Source organism: Vicugna pacos, chromosome 17, assembly GCF_048564905.1.
Source record: "Vicugna pacos chromosome 17, VicPac4, whole genome shotgun sequence".
NCBI classification, from domain to species: Eukaryota; Metazoa; Chordata; class Mammalia; order Artiodactyla; family Camelidae; genus Vicugna; species Vicugna pacos.
In genome coordinates, this window is record NC_133003.1 from 19,785,782 (window position 1) to 19,812,358 (window position 26,577).

The 26,577-nt window shown below is 46.9% G+C and overlaps 2 protein-coding genes across 6 annotated transcripts; both read right to left on the reverse strand.

Moving 5' to 3' along the window:
• Positions 1-3,375: 3,375 nt before the first annotated feature.
• PRSS45P (serine protease 45) lies at positions 3,376-12,290 on the reverse strand. The gene is made up of 6 exons (XM_072941138.1): positions 12,127-12,290; positions 10,199-10,225; positions 6,014-6,161; positions 5,252-5,526; positions 4,211-4,374; positions 3,376-3,883 (listed from the first exon to the last, which is right to left on the reverse strand). Exons 1-6 carry the CDS (start codon positions 12,230-12,232, stop codon positions 3,650-3,652), a joined length of 954 nt encoding a protein of 317 aa, XP_072797239.1. The 5' UTR covers positions 12,233-12,290; the 3' UTR covers positions 3,376-3,649.
• A 1,963-nt stretch (positions 12,291-14,253) lies between these two features.
• Positions 14,254-26,295, reverse strand: LOC116283986 (serine protease 44-like). 5 transcript variants are annotated; one of them, XM_072941143.1, is made up of 11 exons: positions 26,004-26,295; positions 25,603-25,791; positions 25,197-25,356; positions 24,712-24,806; positions 23,655-23,815; positions 21,690-21,774; positions 18,270-18,458; positions 17,889-18,048; positions 17,261-17,523; positions 16,373-16,530; positions 14,254-15,138 (listed from the first exon to the last, which is right to left on the reverse strand). In XM_072941143.1, exons 1-11 carry the CDS (start codon positions 26,098-26,100, stop codon positions 14,872-14,874), a joined length of 1,824 nt encoding a protein of 607 aa, XP_072797244.1. In that variant the 5' UTR covers positions 26,101-26,295; the 3' UTR covers positions 14,254-14,871. The 5 variants fall into 5 exon arrangements, with proteins under 5 accessions (XP_072797244.1, XP_072797243.1, XP_072797245.1 ...); XM_072941142.1 differs by having other exon boundaries at positions 17,889-18,045; positions 24,544-24,806; XM_072941144.1 differs by having other exon boundaries at positions 14,254-14,505; positions 24,544-24,806.
• Positions 26,296-26,577: the final 282 nt, after the last annotated feature.

Consider the following 26,577-nt stretch of genomic DNA (forward strand, 5'->3'; position numbering starts at 1 on the left):
ACATTTTTTACCATGATGCAATGAAACAGGGCTTTAATAACAATGAGCAAGCAAAATAAACCAAATGATTTGAACATTTTAAAAATAAACTTGGTTAACTTATTTCAAGAAAATAAAAACATTCTATAAACTATTCAGGAAATAGTAATAATGAAAGCAATGCATTTTTAAAAACTTATTGGGTGTGTTCAAGGCAAATCCATGAACCTTAAACGTATTTATTACTGAATAACAAAGAATGAAAATAAATGAATTAAATGCTCAAAGTAAGAAACTATAAAGGTACAAAATAAACCCGAGGAAAATCTGTAGGAAACATGTACAAAAATATAAAATTATATCCTGAACAATTAGGACAGCAGAGCTAGGAATGAACTCTATGATCTGGATCTTTGAAAAAACAAATGATATTAAATGGGACAACAGCCGTATTTTACACCGATAGGGTATAACCCACCAAGATGGCACAGTAGGCAAGAACCTTGTACTCCTAACAACAAAGCTTTCAAACATTAAGCAAGAATTGTTAGAACTGCAGAAATAAATAGACAAAGTCTTAATTCTCATGGTAAACCTCTCAGGAATTAATGGCATATATAGGCACAGAATATTTGAAGTATTGAGAGGATTTGAATAACACAATCAACACAGCTTGATCCAATCAATTATAGCTAGAACTCTTATTTCAGAATACACACTTTCATTTCAAATGCACATAAAATATTCACTAAAACTGACCAAGTACTAGGCACAAAGAAAAACTCAGTAATTCTAAAATGCAGAAGTAATTAAATCCATATTGTGATACAATTTTTAATAGAGAAGAAGGAGAAGCCCCTCCTGTTAGAAGAGGCTAGGATAGCAGTGACATAGAACTTGAACAAAAAGGAAAACTGTAGGCCAATTCAACACTGGGACAAAAATTCTAAAAAAATGCTAGCAACTGAGTTTACAGTGTATTACAGGATTTACCTAAGAAATCTATGGAGATCTAGTCAACAAATTAAATAAGAATAACCATATAATCATCTTAACAGTTCACTACTGTGTCACCAGGGCCCAGGAACAGTGCCTGGCACAGAGGAGATTCCCAATAAATATCTGTGGAATGGATGAAAGAATGAAGGCAGAGTCGGCACACGTGCTCCCACATTATCACTACTATCTCCTATTATGCTGGGGTCTCCGGCAATGAGATAACAAAACAAATAAACGGTGTTACTTTCAAAAAGGACAAGAGGTAGCTGTCACCATTTGAGATGATTTGATTACCAAAAAACAAGCCAAGAGAATCAACTGAAAAACTATTAACTTAATAAGACAGTTTTGCAAGATAATCAGGAAGCAAGATCACTATTATTAAAAAATCTATCAACAGCTTTAAAATACCTACAGGTACAATTAGAAAAAGTGTAATGGGAAAAAACATTATCCAAAACAAAGATAACCAAAATTTGTAAAACACTTAGAAATAAACTCAATAGTTTTCCAGACATCCATGAATAGAAAAGCTGAATGAATGGAGACATATACCATATTCCTGGTTAGGAACTCAACATGGTAAAAATGACAGCTCTCCACAAACTAGACTGTGTATTTAATTTCAATTAAAATACCAATCATATTTTTAATGAAAACTGACAAACTGATTCTAAAGTCTACATGGAAGACAAACTTTGCAGATTGGGCTTTTTTTTTTTCAAGAAGAGGAGAGATTTTGCTATCATTTAACAAAACATAACACAAAGCTGACTGAAACAGGGACAGACACAAAGGTCAATGGGGAAATAACTGAGGTTTCAAAAACATATCCATGAATATACCGGGATTTTGTTATTACAAATGTGGACATTCAAATCAGCATGAAAAGGATGGACTTTACAAGAAATACTGTCAACCAAGTTGGTTCTCCAGCTAGAAGTAGAGTTAGATCCCCACCTCACACTATACATAAATAGAAATTTCAAATGGGTTATAGTTACACATAAAAAATAAATTAATCAAAATATTAAAAGAAAAATGTGAAGATAGCTTTATGATCTGGACATGGAGAAGGCCATGTCAAGCAAGTCACAAAATTCATTAAAAAAAGTAAAGACTGACTGATTTCACTCAATAATAATTTTAAAAAGTCCTTAGGGGAAAATTCCCATCAATTCCACATATTTCTAAAAGAAAAGTGACAACAACTGGAGAACATATTTGTAAAACAACTGACAAAAACTTAATATTCAAAAAAGATAAAGACCTTCATGAGAAAAAGATAAGCAACCTAATTTTTAAAGTAGGCAAAGTTTATGAACAGAGGATTTACTAGAGAAAAAGTACACCTTTTTTTCAGTAAACACACAAAAACACATTTTTCCAATCAAGAAAATGCAAATTAAAACAGCAATGTTATAGCTTTCCACCACTGAATGGGCAAAATTTTTGAAGATTAGTAATATCCATTTCAAGCTTAAAAAGGAGAAATTCCTTCTCATATGCTATAGGTGTGAATGTAAACTTGCTCAGCTTTGGGGAGGGGTAAATTGGATAGTATTCATCCAAAATTATTAAATGTGTGTTTTCTTTGATGATCCTCCCTGAGCCCACTCCTAGAAAGACAGCTGCAGAAATGCTTCGGAATGTGTCCTCCCGCCCAGCATGCAAGGATACGTTCACGGAAGCACTGCGGCAATGCTGACAAGTCAGAAACAGCCTCAAAACTGGTGCTACTTAAATAACATACATTACATGCATACAGAACACATGCAGTAATGCAAAATTATGAAGAGCTCTAGGTACTACCATAGAAAGGTTTTCAAGGCACATACGTTTTTAAATGTAGATTATTAATAATACATATATAAGATCCCATTTACTTAAAAACATCAAAGATGAATTATTTAAGGATGCTAACAATGATTACTTCTGGGAAGGGGTCAGTATGAATGGTGGGGGTGAATGAGCAAGAGGGAGTTTTAACATGTATCTGAATTTTTTTAAGTAAATCATGACAAAAATGTATTCAGATATTTGTAATTGTTTTTAATTTTTAAAAATTTAGAAAGTCAACATGCAATACTTTTGTAATCAGTTTTAAATGCCATTTAAAGAAAAAAGGAAGCTGATTTTGGAGCACTATGTGTGGGTCCTTCCTACTGTCACCTACGGGGTGTGTCTCAACTGCTCCCCACAGCACACCCACTTTACAGTTGAGGGAACCGAGGCCTCAGGCCCAGGCCCTTTCCCTATGCCCCAGCCCAAGTACTACAGCAAAAGCTATCAGCCCCTACCCTGATGAGTCTCCTGGCAGAATTAATTTCAGGATGCCTGGCCCTCTCACTGAACCCCAGCCCCCAGGGCCACCCAGAAAAGAGAATAGAGCCAGCATATATTTGCACACATTTAATCCCTACTGTTCTGGCCCCAATTCCAGAGCGCTTCTAGGCCACACTTCCCTTCTCCTGGTCACCCAAGGCCTAGTCATCCACCATATCCCTCCTCACTAGGAGGCTAAAGCAAGACCCAGTCTCCCAGGGGCCACTCTTTCCCAACTTTGACTCTTGTTGAAAACAGAATCATGACCTTGGTCTAACCTTGATCTGGCCAGAGATCAAGGTTGATCCAGCAGAGGCAAAGCATGGAGAAGAAGGGAGTGGGGAGATCAGGGGTCCATTAGGGGCTGCAGCAGCCAAGACAGGAGTAGGAGCCAGGGAGAGGTGCGGGGTCCAGAGAGAACCCCGTTGCTTATTTGCTTCTTGATCCACTTGCTGTATTTGGTGACACGGGTGTACACATCTGGATTACGTACTTTGGCGCAGGCCTTTTCCCAGGACAACACCCCAGCCAGAATCCATCTGCCCTCGACTTCGCAAGCCAGTGGACCCCCAGAATCCCCCTATGCAGAGAGAGAGGACTGATGGAGGCTGTGGCCTAGCTAGGACCGAGGGAATTGGGGGACCCAGAATGCCCACCCTCTGAGTTCTGCTTGGAAGCTTTTTTCATTTCTTAAGGATCTCACTACCTGGAGTCTTCCTTCACTCCTCAGTTGAGGACCCCATCCCAGAATATGAAGCAAAATCAAAGTCACTGGGAAGGGAAATGGGAGCACTGCCTGGTAATGATGACAAAGAGGAGGCCCAGCAAACCCCTCCCCAGGGAACTGGCCCCCCACTGGGAGTCATCCCAACCAAAGCAGAGCTGCCAGAACCTCCCAGAAACTCACATAGCACATGTTTTCTCCATAATTGGTGGCACAGATCATGTCCCCTAGCACAAGGGGGACAATTCGGGGGACGAGGGAATTCTTGCGGTAAATCCGATCACATCTCTTGTTGTCCATGATAAACACCTCAGCCTCTCGCAGCTCTGGCATCAGCGTGGAGTTGGCTGTGGAGGAGCCCAGTGGGGTGAGAACTGACTCCTCACTCCACTTAGCCCTGCCTCTTCCCACGGTCTTGTCCCCTCCATCCTTGAGACTCAGCTACACCCTTTCACGTCTCCATGCCCTCCTTCACTTGGCCCTTACCCCTGCAGTGTGGACCACATCTGGCAAGCACCTCACCCTCAGAGGCTCCGTTTCAGGATCCCTTTCTCTGGGAAACTTTTGCTTCTGAACCAAGCAGGCTACAACTCAAGTTTCAAAGCAACCACTTAGAAATCGAGACCCCCAACCACATGCTGCTTCTCTCCAGCCTCTGAGCTTTGCACCAGCTGTGACCTCTGCCACCCCATCTGACACCCACTCCTCCTTCAGGCATCTCAGGCAGACTCTTTGCCCAGAGCTCATCCCGGATCCTTCAGACGTGCTCTCAAGTTCGCCTGACAGTTTTTGCCTCCTTCCTTGTCAGCCTACGTCCCCACCCACACTCAGTTACGAGTTCCCTGCAGGCAGGGCATGCATTCACAGTGCCAAGGGTTTGGCGTGTGGCAGATGCTTGAACATCAAAAGTTTGTCAGGTGAACAAATAAGTGAGTGAGGAATTTATGAATCCCTGACTCTGAGTTTTTGTAAGAGGCAAATGATCATGCCCAGCCCAGGCTTTGCTGGGCCTGAATGAAGTGCCCACAGCAAACGCAATGGTGTAAACCATAACAATGCTTCGCATATGAGGAGCAAACCCAATACATCCAAAGAACCAAGGGCCAGCAGTAACAGCCACAGCTTCCTGAGAGGCACCATTCGGGGATTCAGCAGCAAGGTTCCAGAAGGAAAGGAGTGCACCCTCTAAGGTACCAAATCTCACCCCTACCCCGCCCTGCTCACCTGAGAAGCGCCGTTTAACCTGGCCCCAGCCAGTCACCCAGCACTGTGTTCCAACCTTCAAGTTGTAGCTGGGTTCCGGGAGGCAGATGGGCTGCACGTACTTGCTGAAGACGGCAGGAGTGTGAAGCTGGAGAAGGGCAACATCGCCCATGATGAAGGTCCGGCCCCAGTACTTGGGGTGCAAAATGATGTCCTTCACGGGGATTGAGAGGGCCTTCATGGCGTCCTTGGGCTTCAGCTTGGAGGTGCCGAGAATCACTGAGTACTCTTTGGTGCTACAGGAGACACAGAGCCCCACCTGGTAGACATAAGGTTCCCAAGCAAACCCTAGGCTCCTACCTCAGACAAGGACCCTCCCCTTAGCAGAAGTCCTGCCTGATTTGCCCTGCTCATGTCATCTTGCTCATCCAGTCTGGGGGCCCCTGGGGTCAGAGATATAGCTGCCTCCTCATTCATCAGCTAAACTGATTCAAGCAGCTTGGTCTATGTGTTGTGTATTTGGGCATGCAGCTGTTAGTATGCATGTGTGTTCTCATGTGTGTGAGGGGTGGAGTGTATGCTGGGTTCTCCTGTTGCCCTGGTTAGGATAGTCTTTGTTGCTTGGGGGTCCTGCCCCAGCTCAGTCATAAGCATGATTCTTCCCTGTCCTGGACATCCCTTCCCACCCTCTCCACTGCCCCTACTCCCACCTTGTTTCACAGAGGAAACCTAGAGGCTAGGCTGAGCCCACTGCAGCCCTGGGTCTCCACAGGCCACACTCACCTTTGGATGCAGTGGGCGGCAGTCACCACCCAGCTGAGGTCGATGAGGGCCCCTCCACACACGTGCTCATCTTCTACTCGGAGGCTTACTTCCCAGGGCCAATGGCGGGTCACGTCCAAATTCTCCGACCACCAGGGTTTGCCACAAGCTTCAGGAACAAGCATGCCAGGAAGATACAGTGGCCACACAGAGAAGGGTAAGAATGACAGAGACCAAGATACCTCCAGGGCAATTTGCACAAGGCTGTAACCCGGGGGCTTGTTCCCACTTCAAAGAAGGGGAGACTGAGGGTGAGAAAAGACCAGTGGCCTGCCCAAAGGCACTGAGCGGGACAGAAAATGACGATGACAGAAATAAAAAGCATCAAGACAAAGATAAAGAGACATGACAGGAGGAGGAGAGAGATACTGAGACACAGAGGAAGCAAGCAGCACAGAACCTCACGACAAGGGAGAAGCACAGAAGGAGCCCCACGACAGGAAATGTATTTCCTTGTGTCTGGTAAGTCCCTAGGCCATGGTGCTGCAAGGCTATAATGCTTGCTGCATCTCTTGAGATACAAAAGGGCTCTGTCCCCACACTACTCAGAGTTAAGAAAAGCTCCAAACTTATGTGTCAGAAGTCTTTTCATAGGCCATTCAGAAAACAAAACAAAACAAACAGAAAAACCCCTAGCATGGAGCCCACAGAGAGAGGTTCCCCCTCCTCTCACAGCTTACACACTATTAGTTTGCAAGTAGCTCCAACAATCAAGTTGGACAATTGTATGAACGTGAACATAGATGCAGAAATTGTAAATAAAATATTAGCCAACAGTATATTTTTTAAAAATAATGCACCATGATCATGTAGAGATTGTCCCAGGGGTGCAAGGGAGGTCCCACAATGGAAGCACTCTTAGTATATTCACCATATAAATAGGGTTTTTTTTTCCCTAAGGAGAGAAAGATCGCCTGCTTTTCTCAATAGACACACACACAAAAAAAGGCATTTGAAAAATTCAACACATATTTATGACTAAAACAACAACAAAAACAAAAACTTAGCAAACGAGCAACAGAAAGAAAATCCTTATTTATAAAAGTTATATATCATAAACCTTCAGCAAACATCACATAACACTAAGGAACAGACTCCAAAAATTACACTGACAGAAGCCAGGAATAATGGTACTTCGTAGGAGGAGGACAAAGGAAGTAACTGGGAGGGCGGAAGGGAGTTTCTGGATGCCAGTACTGCTCTACTTTCTGACCTGAGTGGAGACTGCACAGGTGCCTTCATTGTGTGGTAATTTCTTGAGCTCGACAAATAATGTGTGCACTTTTATGTGTATATATAATACTTCAACAACTCACTTTTAAAATCAGTAACATTTCTCTACCTCCAACCAATCTGAATACAACACAACTATATTCAAAATAAGACATTTCTGATAGCTAAAAATTAAAAAGTACAAAGGAATTAACATATACAACAGTATGCAAGATTTCTGCAGTACTGTACTTTAAACTCTAATTAAGGACACTGAAAATAATCAGCATAAATGGAGAAAGATTCTTTACTTTTAAATAGAATATTTCAGAAGTAATTTTTTCCAAAATTAATCTATAAACTCACTTTCCCAGTTAGAATTTTTAAGAAATTTGATATACTTACTCTAAAAGCAAAATAGAAAAACAAAGTTCCATGAATACTTCAGTCTTTGAAAAAGTAGAGCAAAGAAGGGACACTTATCCTAACAGATATTAAGATACATACAATGGCCATACTATCCAAAGCAATCTACAGATTTAATGTGATCCCTATCAAATTACCCAGGACATTTTTCACAGAACTAGAACAAATAATCCTAAAATTTACATGGAATCACAAAAGTCCCAGAATTGTCAAAGCAATGCTGAAGAAAAAGAATGAAGTTGGAGGAATAACTCTTCCAGATTTCAGACAATACTACAGATCCACAGTAATCAAAACAGCATGGAATTGGTATAAAAACAGACATATAGATCAATGGAACAGAACAGAGAGCCAAGAAATAAACCCACAGACCTACAGTCAATTAATCTTTGACAAAAGAGGCAAAAACATACAATGGAGTAAAGACAGTCTCTTCAGCAAATGGGGTTGGGCAACTGGACAGCTGCATGGAAATCCATGAAGTTAGAACACTCCCTCACACCATACACAAAAATAAATTCAAAATGTCTTAAAGACTTAAACATAAGACAAGACACTATAAACCTCTTAGAAGAAAACACAGGCAAAACACTATCCGACATAAATCTCAGCAATGTTCTCCTAAGGCAATCTACCCAACCAATAGAAATAAAGGCAAAAATAAACAAATGGAATAGCCAAGACATGGAAACAGCCTAAATGTCCATCAACAGATGACTGGATAAAGAAGATGTGGTATATTTACATAATGGAATACTAGTCAGCCATAAAAACCAACAACATAAAGCCATTTGCAGCAACATGGATGTTTCTGGAGAATGTCATTCTAAGTGAAATAAGCCAGAAAGAGAAAGAAAAATACCATATGAGATCGCTCATATGTGGAATCTAAAAAAAAAATAAATACAAAACAGAAACAGACTCAAAGACATAGAATACAAACTTGTGGTTGCCAGAGGGACAGGGGTTGGGAAGGGACAGACTGCAATTTCAAAATGTAGAATAGATAAACAAGATTGTACTGTGTAGCACAGGGAAATATATACAGGATCTTATGGTAGCTCACAGCGAAAGAGAATGTGACAATGAATGTATGTATGTTCATGTATAACTGAAAAATTGTGCTCTACACTGGAATTTGACACAACATTGTAAAATGACTATAACTCAATAAAAAAAGTTAAAAAAAATAAAAAATAAACAAATAGGATCTAATTAAACTTATAACCTTTTTCACAGCAAAGGAAACCATAAGCAAAACAAAAAGACAACCTGTGGAATGGGAGAAAATATTTGCAAAACATGAGACTGACAAGGGCTTAATTTCCAGAATATATAAACAGCTCATACAACTTAATAATAAAAAAAAAGCACTCCAATCCAAAAATGGGCAGAAGACTTAAACAAGTAATTTTCCAATAAGACATACTAATGGCCAATAGGCACATGAAAAAATGTTCAGTACCACGTTTATTATCAGAGAAATGCAAATCAAAATTACAATGAGTTTATCACCTCACACCAGTCAGAATGGCCATCATTCAAAAGTGCACAAATGATAAATGCTGGAGAGGGTGTGGAGAAAAGGGAACCCACCTACACTGCTGGTGGGAATGTAGTTTTGGTGCAGTCATTATGGAAAATAGTATGGAGATTCCTCAAAAGACTAAAAATAGACTTATTATTTGATCCGGCAATCCCACTACTGGGCATATATTCAAAGGAAACCTTAATTCAAAAAGATACATGCACCCCAATGTTCATAGCAGCACTATACACAATAGCCAAGACATGGAAACCACCTAAATATCTATCGACAAATGACTGGATAAAGAAGTTGTGGTATATTTATACAAAGAAATACAACTCAGCCATAAAAAAGAATAAAATAATGCCATTTGCAGCAACATGGATGGACCTGGAGATTGTCATTCTATGTGAAGTAAGCCAGAAAGAGAAAGAAAAATACCATATGATATCACTTACGTGTGGAATCTAAAAAAAAGACAACTGAACTTATTTACAAAACAGAAACAGACTTACAGACATAGAAAACAAACTTATGGTTACCAGGGGGAAAGGGGCTGGGAAGGGATAGAATGGGAGTTTGAGATTTGCAGATACTTACAATTATATATAAAATAGATGAACAACAAGTTCATACTGTATAGCACAGGGAACTATAGTCAATATCTTGTAGTGACTTATAATGAAAAAGAATATGAAAATGAATATATATATGTTCATGTATGACTGAAGCAGTATGCTGTACACTAGAAACTGACACACAGTAAATTGACTATACTTCAATAAAAAAAAATACAAAAAAAGACACATCAAAGCCATAATAACAAAAACAGTGTGTTATTAACAAGGATTGACAAATAGACCCTCCCCCCAGAAAACTTCTGCTTCTACAGACCCCAAAACACTCTCTCTGTGACCTTCTTCAGAACATACCCTCCCAGGAACTGAGGTTCTCCTGAAGCAATGGCTCACCCAACCCACCTGGTTTGGTGTTGTCTCCTTTGTAACCTGGAGGAGAAAAAGGGGACAGAGATGAAGAGGTCATAACAAGATGACAATGAAGAGGTGTGTCTTTTCACTAATATGTTAATTCATTCATTCACCAAATATTTTCTAATCTCCCACTCTATTTCCAGCCTGGAGCCCAAGGCTGGGGGTAGAGGAGGACAGAAATGTATCAGACAGATACATCCTGTATTTGCCCTTGAGAATCACATTGTCCAACAGGGGAGACATAAGTAAACACACAATCACCTGGGTGAGATCAATGTAGGGACCAGGCCACAGGTGTCAGGTAAGTCCAGAAGTGGTAGACAGAGAGGCTTCTGGGAAGAGGGGTTACTGTGCCAGGTCTTAAATATGACAAGGTAAAACAGAAATGAAAAGTGACAGTGACATTCTTTATGATACAAACACCATGGTGTAGGTGGGAGACTCCAGAGGATAAAGGGTAAGACCTGTGATGGCAAGAAATGATGTCAGGGTTAGAAGGCAGCCTCATAAGCCAGGCCAAGCCGCCTGGGTGAGACACTCTGGGAGGAAGGAGGCCAATGGAGGTGTGCAATGGTCAGGCTTGTATTGTGAAGGCAGTATGGAAAATACGTAGGGAGGTAGCAAGACTGAAAGCAGTAAGCCCACCAGAGGCTCTGCAGACCCCAGGCAGGAAATGAGGAGGTCTGAATAAGGAAGCAGCAGTGAGAAGAGACATGGTGAGCTGGATGTAGGACTTAGGGAAATGGCTGAGTCCAGGATGACCCTCAAGTTTCTGATTTTAGAGAAGCTGACCACTATTGGCTGAGTTAGAGGACAGAGTAAGAGAACCCAGTTTGTAGGAAGAAGAGAGCCTCAACTTTCAAACCCAAGATGCTGAGACAGTTCTAGGTCATTCAGATGTCCAGTAGGCGGCTGCATATCAGACACGTTGCTTTGGGAGACAGCATCACATAAATGGCAGCTCAACGCCCACAGCAAGTAAGTTCACCCAGGGAGCAGTGAAGACAGAACCAAGACAGCACCTTAAGGAACATCAATATGTCAGAGACAAACAGAGCACGGGTGGGTAAGGGCACAGACCTGCCAGGAATGGGCTAAGGATTAAGTGAGAAGTGAAGAAGCTCTGGAAGGAAACATGAAGTGAAGGCTTACTTTGAGAAATCTCAAAATAGTGAGGCAGCAAGGGGAAGAGACAGAGTGAAGAAACAAACCAGACATAAAGAGAGAGGATAAAGAACTATGAGAGAGGAGGACGGAAGGAGCAGCACAGGGAAGGCCCAGAGTCCAGAGCAGGGCTGACCTTGAACTGGAGGCCTGTCTCTGATTCCGACAGAAAGTGGGGAGGGTGGCGATGAATAGTGAGGTTCAGAGGCGCCTCTGGGGGCTGGAGGGAGTCAACGGAGACAGCACCTGATGGCCTGGGTTTCCTGAGGGAAGGAAGGAGCTGCTCGTGAGGCACACTGGGTAGGAACGGGCAGTCTGGGAAGACGGTGAATTTAAGACTATTCGTTTAAGTGGATGGAGTCCACGAATTTGGCCCGGACCGCCTAACCGAGCAGGGTCTCCAGCGGTGCCCAGCTACGTGGGAAGATCAGAGAGCCTGGGGTGGAGGGGTAGAGAGTGAGAGGCCTGAGGACGCTTAAGAGGATGGTTCAGGTCTCAGCCGTGAGGTTCATACGTTCACACCTCCGGGAGGAAACGCTGGGGTCCCCCCACCACCACCGCTGGCTCCCAGGAGACTGCAGGCTGGCGGCCTTGAGGAAGGAGACGGCGGGTGGAGAAGGTGGGAGTTCGGGACCCCTGGAACCGCCCTGGGAGATGCCGGGAGGGGCAGTGGAGGAGAAATGGCTGCGGATGTGCGCCGCGGGGCCTGTCCAGGCCTCGAAGAACCCGGAGCGGAGCAGACGTCGCCTCACCTGAGATCAGCAGCAGCAGCTGCGGCAGGAACAGGAGGCGGCAGCTCGGGCCCGAGGGCCTCGAGGCTGCAGGCGCCACGCTGACGCGGGACAGCGAGGCGGCCATGAGGCTCGGACGTGCCCCCTGGCAGCGAAGAGGACAGCTCGCACGAGCCCCGGATGCCGCCGCGACGGCGTCTCCCGCGCCTGACGGCACTTCCCGCCGCAGACGGAGCCTCGGGCACGTGACGGCCCCTCCGCACGTGATGACGTCGCAGACGTGCGACGGCGCCCCGGCATCGTGAACGCTCCGCCGCGCGTACCTCCACCTCGTGCCGGTGCCTTAAAGATGCCTGGAGAGCTGCGGCTCTGTCGCTGCCTCCGCACCTGTCGCTGCCTCCGCGCTGGCCAGTCCCATGAAAGCACCCCGAATTGCCTTCAGTTGGTGACTGTGTCTCAAAACCTGGCCAGCGTAGGCACATACAAATCCCAAGACTGGTGTTGGCATCTTGTCGCCCACCTTCTGACCACAAACTTGTTTACCTGGGCTTCGTGCATTGGAGGGTGTCACAATTTATATTGATTAGAAAATCTGAAAAGAGGTAGAAAGCACAAGAAGAGAACAGTAAGGCTATGCAATCAAGGAAGATGTCTTTGTGAAAGTGGCATCTGAGCTGGACCTAAGACTTGAACAAGGAGTCCTGGCGTAGTCCTGAGAAAGAAAAGGCATTTCTCCTCTTCCATGGACCACCAGTAGGATGTTGGAAACTGAAAGAGGTGGTGGTGGATGCCAGGCCTTGGGCTTTCAGGGTGTTTCTGTAGAAGGATGCAGTCTTTGGACCTGTTTGGTGTGTCCCAGATTAGTTGATAACAACCAAGATTACTGCTTCTTCTGTCTAGTGTGGGGGAATCCAGCTCTGGGGACCACATTCCTCACCGTAGCATCTAAAGAGGTCCAGGTGAAGCGTTCCACCAATAGGTGAGTAGAAGTGACATGTGCCACTTCCATGCCAAGGAAGTCAAGAGGAGGTTGCCTTCTTTACTTGTGTTAATGCAGAGGAATGGTTCTCAACGTGTGGTCCCCAGAGCAGCAGCAGGATAACCTGGGAACTTGTTAGAGATGTACATTCTCAGGACCCACCCCAAACCTGCAGGATTGAACACTCTGGGAGTGCGGTCAGCAATCTGTATTTTAATAAGCCCTCCAGGGAATTCTGAGATTCTTATTCTAAAGCATGAACCACAGGGCTGAGTGGAGCTTTAAGATGGAGAAACGCCACCTGCTGACCAAGAACACCTGTTTGGAATGTTATAGAAACAAGAAGTTAAATTTATTTTTTTAACTCGTGAATATTCAGTGGCTTCTAAAAGCAGCTGATTCAATACTTATTAACAGACTAGATCTGATGCAAGTTCCTAGTCTCTCAACCCCAGCCTTCCTTAGACAACACATATGACAAAACCTACACTTGAAGCCCAGGGATATCTGGGAGCTGAAACATTAACCTCTGGAAGGGCAGGTGACAGGAGATGGAGAGGAAGTTAATTAGCAGCAAGACACAGAGACTCTGGGACACTGTCCTACAATGAGGGTAAAGAACCAGTACCTTGAGGAGTGGGGTAAAGTGCAGTGGTAGAGTGTGCGCTTAGCATGCATGAGGTCATAAACATGTGCTTAGCATGCACCATTAAAATATTTTAATTAAATTTTAAAAGGAACCAGTACCTAATATAGTGAATCTCTCTTATACTCCTCTCTGTGGGAATACAGATCTTTGGTAACAAAGTGGAGGTGAGCAGCAAGTAGAAGCAATGGAAGAGGAAGAATATTGCTTATGTCCAAAATATATGTATTCTCAATTTGAGTCTATCTCCATCTTCTAATCTGAGTTACGAAGGCTATGAAATTAGGCTACAAAGCTCCCTGCAGACACGCTGATGACTATAACAGGAGTACAGGGAGCAAAACCCAGCTGAATAATACCATCCTTAGGACTCACACATGAGCAGGTGGGGACTCACCTCTCCCTCTTGGGCTTAATATAAACCATGCATAGTTTCTTAGTCAAATGGGAAAAAACTAGTTCTCTAGAGTATATTATACACAACCCACAACCTCCAGGAAAACAAAGATCAGAACACAAAACAACAAATTCCAAACATTTATTCCATGGATATCAGAAATATCAATACTCCATAATCACCTCACACAACTTAGGGTGGGCCTGGGTGTGGCCACTGGAGCCCTGGGGGTGGAGTTTCCAAGACTGGGTAGCACCTGGAAGGCTTGTGTGCCAGAAGCTGGCCACTGACAGATGGATCCACGCTGGTGAACACAGGACCTTGTCCCAGTGCCAGAGAACTGAGTCAGATGTGGACATGGTGATGCCACCACAGTGCCTTCAAAAAATCACCAAGATGCTGGGTTTGAGAAAGTGTCCAGTCTAGTGCTGTTTCACCATTGATGCTGTCTCTTCTTTGCTAGATGTTCCAATAGATGTTGAGGACCAATCATGCTCCACCTGGTAGGTCGACTGCCCATCTTGCAGGGATGGTTTCACTGCCTCTTCCTGGCAGGCAGAGCACAGCCAAGGTGTAGGTGTGGATGAGGCAGTGAAAGGGGCACCAGGCTGGAGAACTTCTCTGCTACCTCTCTTGCTGCAACTCTTTTGTCAGGTGGATCTCCACTGGGTCAGTGAATCCAACAAATTTAAGGAAAGGGCACTGAGTAGTTGTGGGAGATCAGAAGCAGGGCTACTGAGAGACTCAGAAACAGGAGTGCTGTGGGCCAGGTAACCATGGGGTCACCAGAATGCCCAAGGGCAGCACCAGACACAGAGGTGGGAAAAAGAAGCCTGCTGAGCCACAGGAGGACACCTTAATAACTTGATCAATAACCCAATCTTTGTAGGAAGTAACATCTGTATACACTTCAGGCAATCCTGTGGCACCACAGGCAATACCCCAGCTCACAATCCCCACCTGGACCCATAAGTCATTAAATTCACAGACCAGAGGACCCCCAGAATCTCCCTGCAGAAAAAAAAAAAAAAGATAGAACACAGGAATGGAAGATCAATGTCAGAACAGGCTGATTGAGAGCAAGTTACTAGTGACACAGACACCCAGGTCCTTCCCCAGGTACCCACCAGAACCAGATATCTGTCAATGAGATTGGAGAGCTAAAAATTTTAACATCATCTGAGAAATACCACTCCTTCTCAGGTGCTCCAGGATGCACAGGAGCAATTAAACCAACAACCCCGCTACATCAGGACTGCGGCTGATATACACACACTATCTTCGAGTGCCCCTTAGGCTTCCACTGCCCTGACTCCTTCCCCAGGACCCTCTCCAAACATCCCATCACCTGGAAACTAACCTCCAACCCCAACCACTCAGTCAGAAACTCAACAGTCCTCAGCTCTCCCTCACCCCTTGCCTCACCTGCAGTCAGTCACCAACACCTGACAACTCTGTCTCAAACACAACCCCTTCACCCACCCCTCCACCCCAGGTCCTGCCTGGGATCAACACCATCGCCTACATAGTGAAAACAACCTGCCCCCAGTCCTGCACGGACAGCACCTGCAAATACAGCACAGGATTCTGAGCTACACATTCTATACTCCAAACCTCTTCTCTGTCCATATTTGAAAACTCACTGCTCCAGATCTCTATCATGCTCCCTAAACAAGACAAGTTCCCTTCGATTCTGAGCTGCTGTATTTGCTGCTCCCTCAGCCAACAGTTCTGTTCTCCTCTTTCCAGAATTCAAATACTCCTGCTCTAAGACCAAGTCAAATGCTCTCAGCTCAGGATGGCAGCCTGGTGCAGAGGAGAGAGTGAGGGCCCAGGAATCCTACCCCTACTCCTAGGGGGACCTTGAATTAATGTCTCTGGAGGGAACGCATCTGTATAATAACACGTATAATGTTTATGTTGCATGCATATATGTGGATAACTGAATAATGTTATCACTGGCATGGTACGTGCCCCATAGGAGAAACTCAGTGATAGGAACTTCTATTATTGTCTTCCTCAACTTCACCTTCCCTGGCAGCCCTGCCCCAGAACGTTAGGGCTGCTCCCTTTGAAGGAACAAGCCAAGCCAGCTCAGGAGAGCCATGAGGGATTCTCCCCTGAATCTCCTTCGCTAAAGTCTGAAACAAGGAGGTGGCAAATAACCTAGGCTCCGCCCCTGGGAGATGAGAGGACTTTGAGGAGACCACATCAATGCAGAGCAGCAAGGGACCCACAAACTCACCTTGCACGGACTTTTCCTTTTTTCGTGATAGCCACAGATCATCCCTTTTCGAACTAGTGTGCGACGGACTCTTAATTTTGCCTGTATCCTCTGATTACATTCTTTGCGGTGAAGAAGAATTTGCTCAGTCTCCTGAAGAACATCTGGCAGTACTGATGCTACAGAGAGACAAGTCAGGAGTAAGACAGCCTGCATGAGTGGAACAGGACGGGAGCCCCCAGAGCACACAGTGCATCATGATCAGCGCAGTCACACCCTGATGCCTCCTGAGATGAAGGAAGGACAGTGGATATTGTCCCTATTAGCTCAGAAGGAAACAAGCCACATGTTGGCATGAGGAACCAAGGAGGTGAGAAGCAAAGCCAAGACAGGAGGAGGAACACTTCAGGACAGGAAGAGGCAAGGCCTTACCACCTGATACAAACCCAGGTGTCTGTCACTCTGAGTATCAATAGTAACAGTGACAGGGCCCTGCACGCAGCAGGTTCACAGACTCTAGGACAGCTAGTGACCAAAGCTGCCAAACCAGCCTCCCTCCACATAAGGGGCCTCACAGACACACCAACAGGGCTGCTCTGGCTACACCTACACCCCAGGCACAACAAGCTCCCTGCCCCCTGGCAGGTCATTCCAGAGAAGGACAGCTCTGAATGGGAGACCTGAAATCCACCCTGGAGAGAACCCACCCTACCTGGACCCAGGCCCCCAGGTCCTAACACAACTACAGAAACTGCTCATGCACTTCAGTCACAACCCACCAGCATCCCCTCTGCTTCCTCCCGCACCCGCCTGTTAGAGAATCAGCCTCGCTGACCCTCCCTTCAGTCTGCAACCCAATCCCTGGGCACCAGGCTGCCCCCCACCCCAGATCCTGTCTGCCAGTCTCACCGTTTTCAGTTGTTCGCCCCCATCCAGTCACCCAGCACCGGGTCCCAGTGTTTGCTTCAAAATCCTTTTCTGGGAGGCACACTGGCTGGATGGATGAGGAATAATTCACAGAGAAGGCCAGCAGAGCAAGGGCAATGTCATTACTCAAGGTTCTAACATCATAATGGCTATGGCAAACGATGTCCCGAACTGGAATGACCATTGCATTCTTGGGATTCGAACGTAAAAATATGACTCCCAGCTTCACCGTATATTCCTCATAGCTGCAGGAAGAGGACAAGACCCTCACGGAGATGCTGGAGGGTCTACACTCCCCTCCACCCCTTCCATGTTCCTCCCAGCCTCATCCCATCTCCTGCACCAGCCATAAGCCATTTCTCCCTCCAAACCCCATCCTCTCCACAGACACTTAACCACTTGGGTTAGTAATTCTTCAAGTGAGGTCCCAGGATCACCAGCAGCAGCACCTGGGATCTTGCCAAAAATGCAGACTTTCAGGTCTCATTCCTACTGAACACAAACTAGGGGCTGTGACCTTTTTTTCAGATAAAGAGGAGGAATGGGACAGGGATGGCTCCATTGCAGACAACCTGACCAGGAACCCAGAGCCAGAGCCTGAAGCACTCACCCGAATATGCAGTGGGCAGCAGTCAGCACCCACTGTGGGCCAATGAGGGAGCCTCCGCATATGTGTTGATCATTGATCTGCAGGCTCACCTGCCAGGGCCACTTTGTCTCTCTGGCGGGCATTCCACCAACTATCCTCGAAGTCCAATGGCCACATGCTGCTTGGCTCAGTAAAAGGAGGACGGAAGGTGAAGCTGTTGCCTCCCTTCTCCACTCATCGCCACCACCTCCGCCTCCACGACCACCACCCCGCACTCCCAGGGCAGAGCCACGCTTCCTCTCAAAGCCTCCAGAACCCTCCGACCCTTCGACCCCTCCAGGCCAGGCCGCATGCCCCACTGGATCCCAGGCGGGCCTGTACAGCCCTATGCAGAGGTCTTACCTTGAGGGGGCCCCCCTCCATTTACAGGTTTCTGGCTGGATTCCAAAGCCTCTCCCGCTGTGGGTGTGGGCAGCACAGGAGATAGAGTGGGTACTGGAATCTTCGGGGATTTCGGGTGTCCTGGAGCTGAGGGGGCCTCCGGGACTGCCCGGCTCATTGCAGAATCCTCCTTGAGTCGGCCAGCCTCACCTGGGGAAGATGAGACACCAGTGAGAAAGGAGCTGGCCGGAGCTCCCCCCCCCCCATCACTGGCCTCTTGCCAAGGAAATTTCCCCATCCTCAACTCCTACCGCCAGCCCCCAAGCGAGCAGCCCAGCCCAGCCTCCTCTGACTCCTGCTCTTCTGGACCTCACTGAGCCGGGGCTGAAGGAGCAGGAGCCAGAGCAGGAGGCCCAGGGAGACGCCGCTACTGCGGGGAACACCTGGGGACGCCATGGGACCCTCTGGCCGCTTCCGCTCCCTGTGGCGCCCCCTGGCGGCCGCTCGGCGCCTGCCTCCTGTTGGCGGGAGCCCGGGGCCCAAGGCAGAACCGGAAAGCTCCTCCTCCAGGATCTTCACCTCCTGCAGATTCAACCAAAACCTATTCTTGGTTGTGCTCTTAAGACCCTTGAACATGAAATTAATTTCTCCACTTTGAAGTACAGATATTCCGGATTAGATACTTCAGCGCGATCTTTAAAAAATGAAAAAAATAAAAAAGAGAGAGAGAGTGAAGGAAAATGCAACATGCGCAATGCCCAATGAAAAAGAAAAAGAAAAACAGAAGTATGGGAAATAGAAAACATAGAATAAAACGGAAGTTTAGTGTTCGACTATAGCAGTGTCTATAATGAGCATAACTGGGGGAAACACACCAGAAAAAACAAGAACTTTGAGATTGGAGGGAAAGTGAGCTCCAGAAGTAGACTCTCTGAGAAGACAAATTTACAAGAAAGAGCTACAGATACACATGTCGGATAAAAGGGACAGAAAGCAAAAAGCTAGGCCGATCTGGAGCAAACCAAAACTGCGATAGCAATTTGGTTATCAGATCATAACATTTAAGGCAAAGATTGTATCTAGGACAGAGGGAGTCCCATACAGTAAGAACAGGACACCAGTGAGAAGATGCATGACAAGCCTTTAACAGGTAGAGCAAAGGTGACCAACTTACGGGACACTGACGCTTTGATACACTTCTCTGGGGAAGCTGATCGCTTACATAGCCAAAAGTAAGCATTAATATAGAATATTCGACTCTCAAAATTCATCATCTTGACTTAGTAGCCATATGATCAGTTTTACAACTATCAACAGAGAACACTCATTCTGAATAAACACATTGGACGTATTCAGAATCAAGGCCACAACGGAAGACTAGTTATCTCAAGGAATCCGTGTGATACACATTCTCTTCATGAGCCACGCATCATCAATATGAAAATCAAGTTTTAAAAATCTCATATTTCTGAAACAAACTCAAAACCATACCCAATGGCCCTCCTTTAAAAAGGAAATCAGGAAGGAAACATGACTCTATAGAGAGATCATTGCCAACAAAAGCACTACCTGTGCAACCCTACGTGAAAGTAATTGATAGCTTTCACTATATCAGAAAATAAAGAAAACTGATAACAAATGAGCTAAAAATTCAGATAAATGGGGACAAGATCAATGAAATGATCTCAAAGAAAGGGTTTGGAAGAAGGGAGGAAGTCATGGAAAACAGAAGCAGAAATCAATCAATCAACAAAAGTCAGTGAGAGGACTGACACAGTCAGGACTCTGAGCTTTGAAAAGCTTAGTAAGAGACAACATTCTAGTAAGACTGAATGAAACACTACAAGCGAAAAACCAAATCACAGAATAAAAAGGAAAAGCAACGTAGACATATGACTGACTTTTTTTAATTATTAGAGAACATTATTAAATGAATATGCTGCCTTCTCCTAAAGCTAAGATACATTAATAGGCATTATCCTTCCCACCATTTCAAACCAAAAATGACAAAAATATGAAACAACAGTTTTCAAGACACTGGACATCAGGCCACAAGGAGCAAGACTGCTGATGGATGGGGTGAGCCCTACTATTGCCTCTGCTTACTGCCTGCAGAGAGGTTCCAGGCCACAGTGCAGAGACGGAGCCTGGGCAGAACCCAGCAGGCTCCCAAGGGGAGCAGATGAAGCTGAGGCAGGGTACACGCCAAAGTACCTCTGCAGACAGAACACAGGACAGAGGGAGTTACGCACAGAGAGACAGCCTCAGAGATCAGGGGAGGCACCCCCTTCAGTGCTGACCTGAGCACTGGTCAGTGCATGAATGTGAAGAAGCTCCCTGAAGCCAGAAAAATAACCTCCTCAAAGGATTCGAGTAACAATGCCTGGTGCTCACCCGCGACCAGGAACAGTGCCTGTTCCCGTCAGCCAGACTGGAAACCTCCAGATGCCCAGAATACTCTGTAGCCTGTACAGGAAGGTCTTGCCTTAGCAACAGCGAGTAATCATCCCTAGGCTGAGTCTCAATCCAACCCTTCCAAAAAAATATAAAAAAAGATCAGAATATATCAGTTTCCTAGTAATTTAACTGCATCCCAAAATAAAGCCCAAGACTATTTCTAGGAAAATATCAAGCACCAGGTAAAGGTCACAATGCCTGGTACCTAATCAAACAATACTCACCATTCAAGGAGCATGACAATACAACCCATAAGAGGAACACTCAATCAATCAACATCAACCCAGAACCGAGAGAAAGATCAGCAGCCAGTCCAGGTGACCATGGGACACTAGGTGTGCTGACTGGGACAAAGACGCTGTACACACACACACACACACACACAGAGCCAGGCCCTCCCTACACCCTCCCCCCCTTGTGGAAACTCAGCTCTTTGGGCTCAAGGGGTCTTGACTTCAGTCCCACGGGGTCTCCACCAGGCATGCCTGTCACGGGGCACAGAGAGGTACAGGACGGTGAGGGGGCCACGCCCCAGGCTCTGCCCTCTTGCTCCTGGTCTCCTGATTACAGAGGCTGCCAAACTCAACTCCATCAGCCCCACTACAGAGACGCTGATGCCTAAACAGAGCACAGGCCGCAGGACCCACCCCCTAACACACACATCAGACTTCCGTCCTGGGACACAGGCTTCCCATCTTTAAACTTCTAGAGCTTCATGGATGCCAGAAAAGCTCCCTCAGCTAAAGGAGAAACTAGTTCTCTACAGTATGTTATGTGCAAACCCCAAACTTCAGGAGACCTGAGCTTCAGAACACACAAGAAACTCCAAGCATTTATTCAGTTGACATCCGAAATCTCCGCACTCCTTAATGCCTCAACACAACCAGTGGTGAGCCTGGGTGTGGCCACTGGACCCCTGGTTGGGGGTGGTTTTAAGACCGAGTTGCCCCTGGAAGGCTTGTGTGGCAGAAACTGGCCACTCACAGATGGATCCATGCTGGGGAACACAGGACCTTCTTCCAGCTCCAGAGAACTGAGTCAGATGTGGACATGGTGATGCCTCCTCAGTCTGATCAAAAAAATCATCGAGATGACTGGTTTGAGAAAGTGTCAGGTCTAACACTCTTTCACCGTTGATGCTGTCTCTTCTTTGCTAGATGTTCCCCTAGATGTTGAGGACCAATCGTGCTCCACCTGGCAGGTCACCTGGCCATCTAATTAGGATGGTGTCACTGCCTCCTTCCTGGCAGGCAGAGCACAGCCAAGCTGCAGGCGTGGACGAGGCAGGTTCTGGGAGCTCCAGGCCGGGACAATGTCGGGGCTCCAGACTTGCTGCCAGTCTCTGTCGTGTGTATCTCCACAGGGTCAGTGGATCCCAAACAGAATCAAGGAAGGGCATTGAGTAGTGTGGAGGTCAGAGGCAGGGCTAGTGTGAGACTCAGAACTAGGAGGGCCCTGGGCCAGGGTGATCATGGCGTCACCAGGATGCCCAGGGGCAGCACCAGACACAGAGGTGGGATAAAGACACCTGCTGCGCCACAGGAGGACACCTTAGTAACTTGATTAATGATCCAGTCCTTGTAGAACCTAACGTCTGTATAAACTGCAGGCACTTCTTTGATACCACAGCGAACAGCCCAGCTCACAATCCCCACCTGGACCCATGAGTCATTACACTGACAGACCAGGGGACCCCCAGAATCTCCCTGCAGAAAAAAAAAGAAACACAGGAATGGAAGGCAACCAACATCAGAACAGGCTGATTACAGCAAGGCACTTGGGAAACAGTCACCCAGGTCCTTCTCCAGGTACCCACCAAGCCCAGGTTTCTGTGAATGAGATTGGAGAGTTGAAAACTTTAACATCATCTGAGAAATACCACTCTTTCCAGGTGTTCCGAGATGCACAGGAGCAATTAAACCAGCAGGCCCTGGTACATCAGCATTGTGGCTAATATACTCACACTGTCATCCAGTGCCCCCTAGGCTTCCACTGCCCTGACCCCTTCCCCAGGATCCTCTCCAAACATCCCACCACCTGGAAACTAACCTCCAACCCCAACCACTCAGTCAGAAACTCAAGAGTCCTCAGCTCTCCCTCATCCCCTCCCTCACCTGCAGTCAGTCACCAACACCTGACGACTCCGCCTCAAACACAACCCCTTCACCAGCCCCTCTACCTCAGGTCCTGCCTGGGATCAACACCATTGCCTACATGTTGAAAACAAACTTCTGGCCTCCAGTCCTGCATGGACAGCACCTGGAAACACAGCACAGCATTCCAGGCCACGCATATTCTGACTCCAATCCCCTTCTCTGGCATATCTGCCCCCTCATTGCTCCAGACCCTTAACATGTCCCTAAACATGACAAGTTCCCTCCAACCTCTGAGCTGCTGTACTTGCTGTTCCCCCTCCCAACTGTGTTATTCTCTCTCTCTGCAGAATCCAAATCCTCTAAGACTGAGCTTAAACACTCCCTGCTCAGAAAGGCAGCTTGGTGCAGAGGGGAGACTGTGGGCCCAGTTGTCCTAAATCCACTCACAGGAGGACCTGGAATTACTGTCTCTGGAGGGACCACATCGGTATGATAACATGTATGATGTGTATGTTGCATGGTTGTGACATGATTAACTGAGCTAATGTGGGTGAATTCTCACACTGGCACAGTAAGTGCCGCAAAGAAGGAACTCAGGGACAGGAACTTACATTATTATCATTATCATCCTCAATCCCACCCACCCTGGCAGCACCCCCAGGATGTGAGGGCTGCTCCCTTTTGGAGGTACAGGCCAGGTCAGCTCAGGGGAGTGATGAGAAGTCTCTCCTGATCTCTCCTAATTAAAGGATGAAATGAGGAGGTAGCGAATAACCCAAGCCCTGCCCCTGGGAAAGAGGGAATTTTGAGGGGAGACATCAATGCAGATGCAGCAAGGGACCCACAGACTCACCCTGCAGGGACCTCCCCTCTCTTTGTTATGGCCACAGATCATTCCTTTTCGCACTAGTTGGTCAGACTTATTCGCTGCTTCCTGGGCCATCTCATTACATTTCTCCAGTTGAAGAATGGTTTGCTCAATCTCCTGAAGATCAGGTGGCCTTGATGACGGTACTGAAACAGGCAATTCAAGAATAAGAGACCCTGCATGAGTGGAACAGGACGGGAGCCCCCAGAGAGCACAGTGCATCATGATCAGCGCAGTCACACCCTGATGCCTCCTGAGATGAAGGGAGGACAGTGGATATTGTCCCTATTAGCTCAGAAGGAAACAAGCCACATGTTGGCATGAGGAACCAAGGAGGTGAGAAGCAAAGCCAAGACAGGAGGAGGAACACTTCAGGACAGGAAGAGGCAAGGCCTTACCACCTGATACAAACCCAGGTGTCTGTCACTCTGAGTATCAATAGTAACAGTGACAGGGCCCTGCACGCAGCAGGTTCACAGACTCTAGGACAGCTAGTGACCAAAGCTGCCAAACCAGCCTCCCTCCACATAAGGGGCCTCACAGACACACCAACAGGGCTGCTCTGGCTACACCTACACCCCAGGCAAACAAGCTCCCTGCCCCCTGGCAGGTCATTCCAGAGAAGGACAGCTCTGAATGGGAGACCTGAAATCCACCCTGGAGAGAACCCACCCTACCTGGACCCAGGCCCCCAGGTCCTAACACAACTACAGAAACTGCTCATGCACTTCAGTCACAACCCAGCAGCATCCCCTCTGCTTCCTCCCGCACCCGCCTGTTAGAGAACCAGCCTCCCTGACCCTCCCTTCAGTCTGCAACCCAACCCCTGGGCACCAGGCTGCCCCCCACCCCAGATTCTGTCTGCCAATCTCACCGTTTTCAATTGTTCGCCCCCATCCAGTCACCCAGCACTGTGTCCCAGGTAGTACTTCAAAATCCTTTTCTGGGAGGCACACTGGCTGGATGGATGAGGAATAACTCACAGAGGAGTTCAACTTAATAACGGCAATATCGTGAATGTAAGCAGTCCGATTATACCCACTATGGCGATAGATGTCTTTGGCTGTAACGACCACTGCATCTGGGGAATCTGCATGTAACCACGTACTTCCCAGCTTCACTTCGTATATCTCATAGCTGTGGGAAGAGGACAAGCCCCTCACAGAGATGCTGGAGAATCTGCACTCCCCTCCACCCCTTCCATGTTCCTCCCAGCGTCATCCCATCTCCTACACCAGTCATAGGCCATTTTCTCACTCTAAATCACATCCCATCGATAAACCCCTAACCCCTCAAGGCAGTGATTCTCCACTGATATCCCAGAACCACCACAGCAGCACCTGGGATCTTGGAAGAAACACAAAATTCATCTTTTACTTCTACTGAATACAAGCTAGGGGCTGTGATCTGATTTTAAATGAGGAAGAGAAAGCTCAGGTAAGGGTTAGGACTGGCTCCATGTCGTGCAGCCCAACCAGTAGCCCAACCTACATCCCCAAACACTTACCTATTTACCCAAACACTCACCTATTTACACAGTGACCTGCAGTCAGCACCCACCGTGGGGCAAAGAGGGAACCTCCGCATCTGTGAATTCCTCCCGTCTGCAGGCTCACCTGCCAGGGCCACCTTCTTTTCGGGGCTGGCATTCCATCAATTATCCTCATATCTCGATGGATACATCTTCCTTGGCTCAGTAAGAAGAGGGACAGGAGGTGACACCGCTGTCTCCCTCCTACCAATTCCTCAACCTCCAACTCCACCTCCACCTCCTCCAACATCACCACCTCCACCACTTCTACCTCCACCCTGAGGATAGAGCCAGGTTTCCTCTCAAACCCTTCAGAATCTTTTGACCTTTCAAACCCACAGCCAGGCAGTGACCCCTACTGGCTTCCTAGGCAGGCCTTACAGTCCTGTGTAGAAGCAGTACCTTTAAGAGACAACCCTTCAAATACGGAAGTCTGGCTGGATTCGAAAGCCGCCCCCACTGTGGCTGCAGCTGGCCTTGGAGCTACAGTGGGCACTGGAAACTTCCGGGATTTCAGGTGTCCTGGAGCTGAGGGGGCCGCTGGGATTGCCAGACTCATTGCAGAATCCTCCTTGGGGCTGTCACCCTCACCTGGGGAAGATGAGACACCAGTGAGAATGGAGCTGGCCTGAGCCTGCCCCTTCGTCGTGGCCTCTTCCCATCTCACCCTCCCCACCCCCACCCCCACCCAAACTCCACCTCCCAACCCCCGCCCCCGAAATTCCACCTCCCCTCCCCAAGCCCAGCGCCCAAGTGAACAGCCAGGCCCAGTCCTGTCCAATCACGGTCTGCCCAGGTCTCACTGAGCTCAGTATGAAGGACCAGGAGCCAAAGGACCAGCATCCAGACCAGTACGTGCATGGAGCCTCCACCCCTGCAGGGCACGCTTGGGGACGCCATGGGCACCTCTCGCAGCACCGCGCTCTCCGCGCCCCCTCGCGGCGGCTCCGCGCCTGCCTTCCTGTTGGCGGAAACAGGGCCTCGGCAGCATCGGAAAGATCTTCACCTCAAGTTTATCCAACCAATCTGAATTGTGCTCTTAAGGACCTTGAACATGAAATTAATTTCTCAACCCTAAAGTAGAGACCTTCTGAATTATATATTCCTCACCAGCATCTAATAACTGGAGTCATAAAAAAAAATAGAAAATCCAATCTGCCAGGATAAAAGGAAAACGAAAGTATGGTAAATACAGACTACTGAACAAAATGGCAGTTTTGAGCCCGGATATATATCGCATCTGTGATAAGCGTGAGTGGGTTGATCATACTAAACAATATATGACTTTCCAATTGGTGGAAAACATAAGGTCTAGAAATAGACTTTCTAGGAGACAAATTTACCACAAAGAGATGCACATACCTGGGAAATAAAGGC

Excerpts from the sequence above, each read along its gene's own strand:
- LOC116283986 (XM_072941140.1), bottom strand. The coding sequence starts at position 26,100 with ATGGCGTCCCCAAGCGTGCCCTGCAGGGGTGGAGGCTCCATGCACGTA. Across the intron at positions 23,816-24,543 it reads GGGGCGAACAATTGAAAACG|TACCGTCATCAAGGCCACCT; the intron begins GTGAGATTGGCA and ends TGCCTGTTTCAG. Across the intron at positions 18,459-21,689 it reads TCCCCAGCATGGATCCATCT|GTGAGGCTGGCCGACTCAAG; the intron begins GTGAGTGGCCAG and ends CATCTTCCCCAG.
- PRSS45P (XM_072941138.1), bottom strand. The coding sequence starts at position 12,232 with ATGGCCGCCTCGCTGTCCCGCGTCAGCGTGGCGCCTGCAGCCTCGAGG. Across the intron at positions 4,375-5,251 it reads GGTTAAACGGCGCTTCTCAG|CCAACTCCACGCTGATGCCA; the intron begins GTGAGCAGGGCG and ends GCTCCTCCACAG. Across the intron at positions 3,884-4,210 it reads ATGGAGAAAACATGTGCTAT|GGGGATTCTGGGGGTCCACT; the intron begins GTGAGTTTCTGG and ends CTCTCTGCATAG.